The 13,784-nt window shown below is 30.6% G+C and overlaps 1 protein-coding gene across 1 annotated transcript in view; it reads left to right on the top strand.

The window, feature by feature from the left end:
- The first annotated feature begins 3,299 nt into the window (after positions 1–3,299).
- LOC121116638 (synaptotagmin-4) overlaps positions 3,300–13,784 on the top strand; it is a 63,677-nt gene continuing 53,192 nt past the window's right edge. Inside the window, exons 1-3 of the mRNA XM_040710902.2 lie at positions 3,300–3,733; positions 12,504–12,646; positions 13,207–13,613. Of these exons, the coding sequence (XP_040566836.1) occupies positions 3,649–3,733; positions 12,504–12,646; positions 13,207–13,613 (635 nt within the window). The 5' untranslated portion in view covers positions 3,300–3,648. The remainder of the gene's footprint in view (positions 3,734–12,503; positions 12,647–13,206; positions 13,614–13,784) is intronic.

Raw genomic sequence — 13,784 nt, forward strand, 5'->3', positions numbered from 1 at the left:
GAAGCATAAGAAAATATTTTTTTTGTCAATGATCTAACTTTCATATATTTTCCTAATTTATTATTAATCTAAATTTTGAATATTACGTGATACAGTTTTAGTAATTTCTATTATACATATGCTTTTAAATTAAAATTTTAGAAGATTATTTTCCTTGTATCAAGGAAATATAAGCTTCAATGATCTTCGACCACTTGGAGAAGGAATTGGAGCTCCTATTCATCATATGTTAGTGGACCACTACATTCTTTAATTATACCGACTCTGCGCTAAGCAAGATCATTAATAACTTTTAAATGAATGATAGTATCAAGAGCTTGCCGTTGGTCATCTTAATCATTCTATAAGTCAGGATATGTCTCAAAAAATATATCTTGGAGAAGCAGACTTTGAAACAGTTTCTTTGATTTTTTTTGTAGCGAAATCTACCAAGTTATTTTTTAGTTTTAATTCATTGGGAATAAAGAAAAAACTTTCTTGAGTTGGAATACTCAAATTTTGCAAGGCATATGCTATACAATTCTGAACTTAATGCACAGTCAAATAGAGCTAATCCAACAAGCTCCTCGGATAAATACAATAAAGCTCTTGAATAATTTGTTTGACGTTGACTTTAATATGTCTGAATTAATGGAGGAATATTCAAGAAGGGATTTTATTGAATTCAAGTAATTATTACATGCATTTAAGGCTTGAGAAGCAGACATTCAGGCACGAAGATACACTCTCAAGATAAACACAAAAATATTGCACAATCTTTGATCTTCTTTGTCGGTCAATTATAATTGAGATGGAAACATCTAAGTTTTTAGGCAGTATTAAACTTATGATAGCTATCAGACGTAGTGCATAACACCAGGTGACTTAAATTTTACATCTTGTGTATACATATCATCGAAGAATATAATTACCAGGTTAAAAAATTCTTTATAGTCGTGTCGAAGAAGATTTGTTTTCACGTATTTCTTGACATAATCAAGGGATTCTTATACCACATCTTCTCTGAGACTTTATATTTCACTTCCAGTATCATACTTAGCTCTATTAATGGATGGGCATTTTTAGTTAAATCTTTTGAACATATAAACATCAGGAGAAGATGTAGTTCCAAAACATGGCTAAAATGCTGTGCTTATGATGAATTCCGTAATATGTTGTCTACATGTCTAGCAGTCCAATTCGTATTTGAATTCTTTGTTTCAAATCACATGCCTTGAATTTGATGACGTATTTTTCGCATGCAAATTTTGACCTAAAATGCACTGCTCGGAAATGTTATCTGGGTCTAAAATAAAATAAGGCTTAATTACTTTACTAATTGATTAAAATTTGGCTATTAAGACTTTATTAAATCAAGGAAAGGTCAAAAAAAAGGTTAACATCCTTACAATGAGTATTTTTAATACTCCATTTCGATTTATTAAATTAAATTAGCCTATGAAGTAATTATATACGAAATAAGTTCAAATGTATCCTAACATAACCTTTTAATTATATTTCCAGTTATAAATTAACAATTGATAATCATTTAGGATACATAAATTGTATGTAATTATGTAAAATATTATTTCTCTTAGGAGCAGACAGATGGACACACAGCAAAAAATGCAAGTTATGGTAGTATTTACTCTTTTTGACCAATTAGTAAAAAACTATGACATCTTTCCGATAGAAATTTTATTTAGTTAAACTTCTTGTGTCATAAGTTTTGTTGTAACACGAAGTGCTTAGATGATATTCATTGTCAAAATGCTCTTCTTTTTTTTTTTTTAAATAAGTAAAATTTGAAAACTTTGGAGCTGTTGAGGTACCTCTAAATATTTTTCGAACCTGTTACGAAAATTTAAATTCGATGTTTTAGCCTAAATGAAAAATTTGTAAACCTCTGAGCTCAACATTCGTCAAATTTAAAAAATAAGCTTCACCCTCATACACGAGGACTCTTCTTTCTTTAGGTCTAAAGAAAACAATCGTTGGATATATTGACTCAATGGATTTTTTTAACCATGTATATTTATTTAATAAAGTGAAGTTGTCCCCGTGTTTTAATAACTCATAGATACCCTTTTAATTTTTATGGGATTTTTAATAACTTTAGAAAACTCCGTTCTTTTAACTAATTTTGTCTATTTTTGTACATTCTACATTCCTAGGCATAGTAAATATTATATCAAGTATGTGACAAAGAAACCAACCCTTTTTGAAATCAACTTTTGCGCTTTCAAATGTATCTCAAATTTGAATTCATATTTGCATCATTTTGGCACATATTGATTTATGTTTCTAGACTATCTAATCTGAAATTTTGAGTCAATGGCATCCATTTTCTGGTTACGATTTACATTTTATTCTTAAAATACAGCTTAAAACCTACCTAGAAAAAATAATCAGTAATCATTTCTTCCTATAAAGTATATAAGTATTTTTTTATTTTTTTATAAATGTTCAGCTTATTCTGAACAGTATGTAAAAATATTACTCTTGCAATTTTTGGCTTTTATCAATGTAATAATGACAATTTACGTCAAATCAAATAATTAGTACAAGGGTTTCAAAATATATTCAAACGTCTAAGACTTGGTTTCGGTATACCCGGCCATTTTGACAATTTGACGATTGATTTTTTTTCCAAAACTACAGAACACCAATTTCCCAGCATCCAAACGTTTCAGTCACATCTCTCCGACCTGGTATTATTTATCATCAGAGTAAAATGTGCCTCCCTCTCAAAATGTATTGCTTCAATTCCAAGTCTTTGGTACCTTCCTTGTATCTCAATAAGGTCTAAATATTTCTTTGATTGGCGAGATCAACAATGCACCAATATTTCTTTCTAACATAGTCGCAAGTTGTAACTCTAGACATTTTTCTCAGTTACAGACATGGAAGCATTGCTTCCAGAAGTGTTTAGAGTAGCTAAGAAATCAAGAAAAAAAGTCACAAAAACACTCGCATCAAGTCAGTCCAAACAACTGCGCGTCCAAAATGGTTGAAACTTTAGTGAGTTACTATTTAACAGATACTAGATAGATGTGAATAGCTTTTAGCTACAAGTGGTGACATCTTCACGCTGAGGTCGGAAACTTTTCATAGCATTCTCATATATGAAAAAGTAGTTTGTCAATGGGTGCCAATTTATTCAGTAATGTACCCAACAAAATCATCCTCTTGGAACAACAACTCAAATACACACACAAATGAGTGACGTCAGAAAAGAAAAAAAAACACAACTAAATGCTTTCGCAATCAAAAAACTACATACTTTGATAGAAAGAGGGCCTACCGAATGCATCCTTCTCTTTCAGTAGAGTTTCTTCCCTCTCCCTACAAACTGTCCATTAAACGAATATATGTGTGCATATTGCTTTCATGCCTATTCCATATACTTCTATATATATAAAAGGAACCTTTCCTTCCCTTCCTCTCTCTTCCTCTCTTTCCTTCTCTCTCCCACGTAAAAACACACTCCTAAGAACGCAATCTACAACAGTATACTTTGAGACGTATGTATAAAGCCATCAACACATACATCTAGCAACGAATTTGTAATAGTACTATGTAAACGGATGTAAAAGGAAATAAATACTAAATAATATTTTGTGAAAAAGAGCCATCAAAGGAAATCTAATTAGTTAAAGCCTAAACAACATGGCCGACAATTCAGGAGAAAACGTCAATTCCGAGGAAGTGCGTGGTGTATGGCACGACGTTAAAACTACAGAAGCTCGATTAGGTAAGGAAGTTTGTTATAAAAAAAAAGAGGATGAGAAAGATAGACAAAACAAATATTTGACAATTTTGAAAATATTTTTTTTAAATGTGCAAAAATTACAAAGGATCCATCAGGTGTGCGCCACTTTTGATCCATGTTCTTTAGTATACCATATTTTATAAAGTAGTGTGGATACACATCGTAATAAGATCTTTTGACATATATCCACTCCACCCCCCTCCCTTCAAATTTTTTTTGGAAGGATATACATAAATTATTTACTTAGATGTGAAAAGTTTAACAATATAAGGATTTAAGGATATATATTTAAGCGAGTTGTTTGTTTTCAATTTACTTTTTATTTGCAAAATCTAAAAACAAATTTTGTCCTTTTTTGATTATGTAAATACTTTAAATAAAAATAAAAAGCGTTGGTCCTATTTTATGGCCCCTTTTATTCATGCCCTATATCAGGGGCCTCTGAGCTATAGGGCCCCCACCTTTGCAGAATGTTCATAGTAATAAAAATATCATTTTATCTAAAAAAATCATAGTTTGCGAGGATCAAAAATAAATTTCCTTTATTTAAAAGAAAAAATTTCGTTCAAATTTATTTTGCTCAAAAAAATTTTTACTCTAAAATTTATAAAAAACATTTTTGTCCCATATAAAATAATTATGTGTCAAATTTTCCTTATTTCAAAAAAGTAGAAAAAAATTCGTCAAAATTGTCAAAAAAGAACAACCCATTCCCCGTAACAAAAATCTAATGGTACTCTTTATGAAGTCACCATTATATAATTTGCCCCTCCCCTCACTTCAAAATAAAAATACTGGTGTTTTTTTTTGCTCAACCCCTTCCCCCATTTTTTCATTTGGGACTACATTTTTTAATCTCCTCTTATGTTTCGGTTCTTTGTACTAGAACAAAGAAGAAGAATATTTGTATTACCATTCTCGGTTATGTCCTTAGCTTCCCTATTGAAATTGACTTGTGTCAAAATTCAACAATTGAGTGGAGCTTTTATGACACCCGACTCGTCTAGAAAATTTTACACTCACTCACGACACAGAATTTTTTTTTTTTTTTTTAAATATGATTCTTACTTTTTTTCCGGGTCGGAATACAAATATATTGGATATATTATCGATATTCTCAATTATATAGAACCTGGAACGAGTTTTCAATTCTGCTATATAGAACATTTTCTCGTGGATTCAGCATTGTTTATATTGGACATTGTAGGGGCCTTAACAATAATAGCAATCCTTTTTCAATAGTATTAGAAATAATAAACTATTGGATGTCAAAGAATGATCACCAAATTAAAGGAAATACTGTCATAAAAAATGTATCTATCCATTCCCAAGTTTTATTATTATGAGACACTAAAATGTGTTATAAATACCATGTTGTATCATCGTTATACAATCTTATTTCTGTTTTGTAGATACCATTTAACAATTACAATGGAAAGAATAACACATTTTTCACTAATTATCCTACTTTTTTCTTCTCTAATCGATCAAAAAAAAAAATCAATAAATCTATACATTTTAATTAAATTTAATTCAAGTATCCGTGTTTATATTGGCGTCAAGTATTGTTCAATGCAGATGTAAAGCTTTTTATTAGTCTTCAAGCTATTTGATAAAGTTTAATTAAGATTTATTGTAAATTTGTCCGTTTTATGAGGTAGAAACAACAGCTTTGAGTCCTAAAAATAGCGTCTCCTTTAATTATGATGACAGTGAAAATTATTAAAATACAGTATATTAATATTTTATTAAAAATGGTTCTATGGTTCTTATCCCTTGGACGACTACTCCCATCATCCTTTTACCACCTCGGATTTCACTCCCCAAGCCATTTACCTCAGGGGGCATTCTATAAGAAGTGTACCGACCCTCACAACATATTCTCATCCCCGATTTTGATCCTTAAAAAAACACTTTGTATGAAATTTTATACTTATGCAAGAACGAGACCCCATTTGGGAATCCCTCAAATTTTGACCCATTTAGAAGGACATCGAACTTGAGTGGAGTTCGAGGATCCTTCAAAAAGGCAGTCTTTGGGGGACATTAGGAATCCCAGAGAGATACTACACAAAATAGCAACATTACAACCAAATATTCAATCTTTTAACACCATACAAACGTAATTATAAATAACATAGGTATTAATGATATATCAGTTATTCTCAATTATATAGTAGAACTGGGACCAAGACTTCGGTTCTGGTATACATATTAGGGCTGGTACGGTAATGGGTTGATCTGGGGTTCAGTTCTCTTACGGGTTGGTACGTTTTTACCCTCAGTACGGTACGTATATCAATAATCACATATTCAGAATTTTGAGATTAAAATATCTATTTTGGTTATATTTTTTTTTTATAGTTATATATTTGGTTTATATATTATACATAACATATATATTTCAATAAGCCAGATGAATTGAGGTGGTTATTATTTTTTTACAAAATTGAACATATATTTTGTGTCATAAATATCTATTGTCTTAAATATTGACATGATACTCACGATTCTGAGTCAAAAGAAATAGATAATGACTTACAAAAAGATAAAATGGATCCCAGCTGAATAAAACCCAGTGGTAAGGCGGATGGATAATTTAGATAAATTTCCTCATGTTTTCAAGTTAGTTTGACAGCACATCATAACTACAGGTACATTTGTTTCAAGTGATTTTTTTTAAACAACTTGCACTATTGGGACTACTAATCGGTCTTGTTTAATCTTTTATCGCAAAAACAATTATAAATTGATTAGTAATAGTATTATATGTATAACCCTTGTATATTTTATATCAAGCTTAGTTTCTTTAAAAAAATAAGTATACTTTATTTGTTTAGCAAAGAAATGATTAAGGAATAAAATATCGAAAAAACTTGAAAAGTTACATTAATTCTTTTAAAAAACAAAACAAATATTACTATTATACCGTACAGAACCGCATACCGTGCAATTTGTATAGAACCGTGAGCTTAGAGTTCCGTCCTCCCAGCCCTAATACATATACCCAAAATTCCTCACTAACTACTACTACTGGAGAAATTATGGTACCCCTGTGATTTCAGCATATAATTATGAAGGAATGGAATTTATGAGGTAACACGTAGAGAAATATCAAACATTATGTGTAAAAAAATATACATATCATTATAAAGTGTATTACCTATATAATATTATGTTTATAATAGTACCAAGGCATATTTTGTAATATATATCAACACTTGTTTCTTCTACATTTTGTGGAATCTCAATAATGTATTGAAAGCAGCTGTGCGTAGTAAAATACGTCATATTTATTATCATTGAAGAGGGTATCTATATTGCATTACGTGTGGTAAAACATTGGGGGGGGGGTCTGGAGGGGCCTATATCCCCTCCCAAATTAAAGAATTTTTGTTTTTACTAAGAAATGTATTATTTGAAATTTTTTCCCAAAAAATTTATTACTATAAAATTAATTGAATTTTTCCAAGAAATCGCTATAGATTTTTGAAATAAAAATTCCCAAAATTGAATATTCGAAAAATTATGCTATTATGAACAAACTTGAATTTTTTGGATTTATTTTTCAAAGAGAAGCTATGGATTAAAAAAAAAAAAAAAATTTTTTTTTGCAAAAAAAATAATTTTCTGAGAATAGCTGTAGAATTTGAAATTTTTCTTTGAAAAATGTACTATTTGAAGTTTTTTTCACAAAATTTAATATTTGTAATAAAATTTTTAAAACTATTTTCCAACAAAAAGTCATGTTCTTTGAACAACTGTATTTTTTTTTCCAAAAATTTAATATTTGAAATATAATTTTTTGATTTTTTTTCAAAATAATCCACAATCCAAGCCCCTCCCACCCCAAATATATATGTATATATATATGATCCTGCAGACGTCGATGATTTCACAACATTGCCCAGAGTAATTAGGCGTTGTCTAAAAGCAAATTTTGTAAATATTTCAAACATATAGAAGATAGGGAAATCCTCATTTTTCATGATCACACTTATACGTAACTACTCAATACCTATATCAGTTCATATGACGTGTTCTCTCCTCAAGAATGAAAGAATAATAATAAGAGTTCGAAAAAAAAATAATAATATGTTTGGATGGCTAATGCGTACTTTATTCTGTAGAGCACTCACTAATAAGAAAAAAAAATTCATTTTAACATACCAGGGCTTATATTCAATTCAAATATTATCATATACTGAAACTGCAAATGAATTATGATCGTATACGAGGGTGGTCTAAAAAGTTTCGGACCTTAAGATGGCAATACTTGTAAATAATAGCTATTCACATCCATCTAGCATCTGTTGACACTTACTAAGCAAAGGTTTAACTTTTTTGGCCGTGCAGTTGTTATGTAAGATGCTGTGAGTGTTTTTGTGATAATGGACACAATCAAGTATCGAGATGTCATTATTTTTTCTTCTTTTTTAGTAAGTGTAACCTTTAAAAAGATTCAAACATTAGCGGACATATAAAGGCTTGTTATTTTAAAATTTGAGGCGTCTATTTAAATCTATCTTGGAGTATTTGAGCCAAAAGTAAATAAGTCTCTCGTGAACAATGGGTTTGCAGAGAAAAAGGCCGAGTAATATTTGGATGGCTTACAGAGATGGGAGAAGTGCGTAGAATTACAAAAAGACTATATTGAAAAATAAAAATTCAGAAAAAATGTTTGTTATTTTTGTTAGACCACCCTTGTATATAATAGACCAATAATAAAAAAAAACACACTGCCACATATTCGATGCTACATACACACGCCTGCAATATTTCATTCATACGACTATTTATTATTTCAAAAATATTTATATGATTTACATCAGGGAGCTTTATATACAAACACCCCTTATACACGAACAATGCTATATTCACACGCCTGCAATATTCCATTATACGACTCTATCCTTATTTCTTAGATCAAAATATATTTATGATACAAACCATTGGAGACATGTGCATTTAGCCTCGAACGTGTAGACATGGTGCACTCTATATACTATATAGTGCTCTCTGATGTACATCATATATATTTTGAGATCATAAATAATAATGAAATATTGCGGGCGTGTGTGTGTATAAGAAGGCAAGGTTTCTGTTATTTGTTTTGTGATGTATATCTTATTTTATGAGGATTTTCAGTATATGTTAAGAATGGAATTAAATACAAACGCTAATATCTTAAAATGAATTTTGTTTGTTTTTATTAGTGAGCACACAAGAGATTAAAGTACTCATTCGTCATCCCGACATATCATTTTTTTTCTTAAAATCTTATCATTATTCTTTTATTGTAGAGGACCGAACACAAATGAATCAATATGGATAAGTATTGAGTAGTTATATGCAAGTGTGCTCATGGAAAAATGAGTTATCTTCTATATAATTAAAGCAAAATTTTCTGGTCCATCTCGTATACCACCTGTAGTATTCAATAATTGCATGGTTATCAGCCCAAGTACTCTAAAAAAGATAAGAGTTGTTATTAAAAAAATAGTTAACTACATAGATATAATTAAAAGGATGAAAACAAAGGCAGACCTTATTTCAATTCTGTAGAAAGAAAATTAATCATAGTCTATCTATACACATCCAAGAAAGTAAAATCAATTATTCATCTCATTTTTTGTTTACAATTTATAGAATTGACTTATACCAGTCAAAATTTCTACAAAGTCGCAAATTGTACACAATAAATATATATAAAATTACTCCCACCAAAAAAATCCATAAAAACTAATTAAGAATCAACGATTTTCCTATTGCAATTAAATAAGCCATCAAATACAACTACAATTTATATATACATTTTTTTTTAATTACACTCATCAAAACCCAGCTTTATTAGACAAAATGTTCCTCACCACTCAAACTTATTACTTTGTGCAAAACGTTGACTCCTTTCTATGTTTGATTTTACTTTCCTGGGTGGTCTAAAGATAGACTCTGATTAATTTTGCTTTCTAAAGGACTTGGCATTGCTTAAAATAAGGTTTGTCTTTGTTTCCATCCTTTTAATTATATCTATGTAAGTATATATATTTTGTCATGACAACTCCTATCTTTTTTATTTGTTTTTTTTTGGGAGATATATAACCAAAGTATATCATAAGAAGGACTATAATTCGTATACATATTACAATAGATCCGTGTTCTTTTGTTTTTTTTCTTTCTAAGAAAGATAGGAAATACACACATATGTTATTAAGGAAGGAGTATAAATATATAAATAAATAATTAACTTATAGTCATATACCCCATGAACTTATAAGCCTAAAGTGATTATTTACAAAAAAAAACTTTTCTTATTAGTTTAACAAGCTTAAATTAATATTATTATATAGGTAAATATTGTTGTAATTTTGTGGGTTCCTTTCTGAATGAGTGGGTGGCTAATAAATCATATTTACAATAGAAATTTGTCAATTTGTTTTCTTTAAAAATATTTATAATTTTATAAGCCGCATAGTAATAAGGAAAAGGAACAAGGAGCTCTTTCTTCCCATAATGTATAACTATGTGAAGTCGGAAGCGTAAATGGGGCCGTCAGTACACCAATTATTACAAATTTTATTTCATTTTAATCTGTCTATTTCAATTTTATTCATTTTGACCAGTGGCAATAGTAAAAGCTTATAAGGGTCAACTTATATAAAAAAGGTTTAGTGATTATTTTTTATATTCAGTTTCCCTCGTCTTTTTTACATATACAAACTGCACTAAATTATTTAGTCATTTTATAACATGAGAGAGCACAAGCAAAAAGGCAGCACATCTCATATTTCTTAGATTCTGGAGTTTATGTGATGAATATTACGGATATTACTAATTGTTCTGAGAGCCTTGTTTTTAAGTTTGCCAAAATGAAAAAATAGAGAAGACCTCTCAAGGATGTCAAGAAGTAGAGGGCATAATTTAAATAGGAATACGAAGTTTGGAGAAGAATATAAAATAGGATCCCACTCAGTCAATGAATCGCATCGTCAACGACTTCTCTGTGGCTCCTTGGACCCCCAAAAGGGCTATAAATTACAACTTAGGATATGTTTGTTTCATTAGAACCTCACTCCATCTTCTGACAGAGAGCATAAAAGCTAGGAGGCTGGAGAGATGCCAGAAAATCCTTACATGGATAAATGGTCAATTGTGAAAAATTTCTCGGACAAGAAGATTTTCACAGCTTATCAATTCCATAACCACTGGAATGACCGCTGGCTTGTGGAAACAAAAGAAGAGGTCTTAGGGGCTTACTACACCAAATATTCGTCCCAAATAATTATCCTTGGCGCTGTGGCCTCTAATGGAAAGAAGATGCCTCCGTTCTTTTTCAAGACTGGACAGAAAATCGCACAGAAGGCCTATTTTAGGTGCTAAGGTACACCATCTTGCCACGACTGAAGACCAACTATCTGAGGGTAACTACGTGTTGGCTCAGGACGGAACACCTTCTTACACGTCCACCAAGTGCCAAGAGTTCTGCGCTCAATTCCGGTACAAAGAGATATGGCCCCCTTGTTTGCCAGATTTGAAACCACTTGACTTTTCTATAGAGGGAAATTTGTAGAAGGAAACAAACAGTAACTCACAACCAAATGTGGAGTCACTGAAGTACTTTATCAGAGGATTTTGTCATCAACTTCTAAATGGCCTTCAGGTGACGTTTAAAAGCTGCGATTGATTATGATAGTGCCCATATTGAGTGGAAAAAGTTTTGCAAAATCCTTGTCTAGATTTTTTGTTAATATTAATTTTTTGCCTATTATTGAAAATATAAAATTATTGATGCATTTTTAAATCCATCTCTCGAGTCCATGTTTTGCTACCCTGCCCTGTAAGTTAAAAATATTCCGATTTAAAAGCACTTTTTCAAGTAATAAAAAATAAGATTGAACTGGAAATCGTTAGATGTCACCATCACTTCCCTTATGACAGCATAGAGGTATGGAATTCCAGAGACTATCCGATCTATAAAAAAGAATACTTGTAAATTAATATATTTGGTTTGGTGAGGTAGATGGTGTTGTGATCAGAGAGTTTTGTTCTGTAAAAGAAGTAATGTTTTTTAGTACACATGATGTTTTTTTTTTTAAATTATGTAGAGCGTAATTACATATTTTATTGATGAGGCAAAGCCTTTTGATTATGCATGTATAGTCGTCGTTATCTCCTAATGAAGGAAACATCGACACAAACCTGACTCGTACCCATTTCCAAGGAATTAATCAAATAGTTTCTAGAATGATTCCAGATCTCAGATACGGACATTAAGATTCGGATGACATGAACTTTCATGATAAACGTTGGGTTACGTGCTTTGAAACTTCTTTTAATTGTTCCCCAGTTCCAATAGATTTACCTTATAATATAGTCAATATGCTTCCAAAATCTCAGATCAAGGAAGATATAAATTCTTAAGTATAAGCAATCATCTACCCCCTTAAGACATGGGTGGATGCACTTTTTTTTTTTTTTTTTTTTTTTTGAAAAAGGAGGCAGGACACATTTAAGAACATTAATAGGTAATCTCAATGTAACGCACTAGTTAAAAAATTTAGTATATACCTCACCGACAGTTTTTAAATCTTCTATGGGCAAAAAAAGTTGAAACTTTGTGAACCAGTGTTATTTTTGAATACAATTATATTTTATTTGTTTTCTTGGGGGTGGGTAAGAAGTGCCTTTCCTTTATGTGCCTACTCCCAATCTACACAAAAATTAATAACTTAAATATTTTTCTGTTTTTCAGCACCTTACATCATATTTGGAGGATTAATATTTATTGGTATTGGCTCCATACTTGGCCTTCTTGCACTGGCAAATTATGTCTATAAAAAGCACACAACAAAGAAGAAAAAACATAATTTTGGAATAAAGAAATCGTATTTCAAGGTAAGTTGGATTTGATCTGTATTTACTAAGGATCTTTGGAATTCTCGGGCTTTAAACCCTCCGGGAAATTCCGTTTTAAATTATTTCATATTGTAAGGTTAATTCAATTATGATAATTACATAAGCATACCGAGTTTCAGCACACGGATTGTGTATTTCACAATTATTTAAACCCCAAATCCACCAAAAGTTAACTTTTTTATGAATTATTATTCTAGTGTTTTATTATGGTTGGGATCGGACTAAGGAATTCAAAAAACAAAGGTCCGCAAGTTTTAAAAAAATTGTGCACCAGGGGTATTTCTAGCTTTCATTCTTGGGGAGGGGGCTTAGCCCCAATAATTATCAACACTGTTTATATTTACTTATATATGACTACCCAAAAATGTATTTATTCTTCAAAAAAGCAATATTAATTCATACTTAAGCTTCACTGATTTTTTTTTACTAACGGGATCCCACTCAAAAACAATTTTCTGGTAAATCCATAGTTTGTACTGTGTATCTAATCACATAGATTGAATCATTGTCTTCATGGAAATTAATTACCTTGCTTCTAGGATAAAATAAACTCAAAATTCAAGAATCCAACTCCTGTCATCAATCCCGATAAGAACTCCCATTATCTCAAGAAAACTCCAAGTCCTGAAGGCTCCAAATTCCCTCCAGGGATGCAACCAGAAGACTACACCCTTAATAAACAGCCTTGGAGTGAAGGAGGAAATATTGGGGCTAAAAATGCAAATTTAACCGTTTTTTCTGAAGTCAACGAAACTTACTCAAGATCCCGATCCGCATCTATTATAAGTGAAATTGGAAATGGAGGTCCCATTGGCATTTCTGATGTATCTGGGCCCCTGGGAAATCTTTTGTTCAGCATGAAATATAATTTTCACAAAACAGCTTTGATTGTTACTGTAAACAAATGCATTAATCTTCCAGCAAAGGATACAGCGGCCAAGAGCAGGTAAATCATTTTTATTTAAGCTATTAAAGCTGTAGTGTAGTGGGAAAACAAGATTTTGAATTATAAAAAAGCAATGATTGAAATATTTATTTTAAAGAATCCAAACTACCTTTTAATAACATAGTTTGGAAAAAATAAAAAAACAACATTATCATTTTAAAAAACTTCAAA

This window comes from Lepeophtheirus salmonis, chromosome 4, assembly GCF_016086655.4.
Source record: "Lepeophtheirus salmonis chromosome 4, UVic_Lsal_1.4, whole genome shotgun sequence".
NCBI lineage: Eukaryota > Metazoa > Arthropoda > Copepoda > Siphonostomatoida > Caligidae > Lepeophtheirus > Lepeophtheirus salmonis.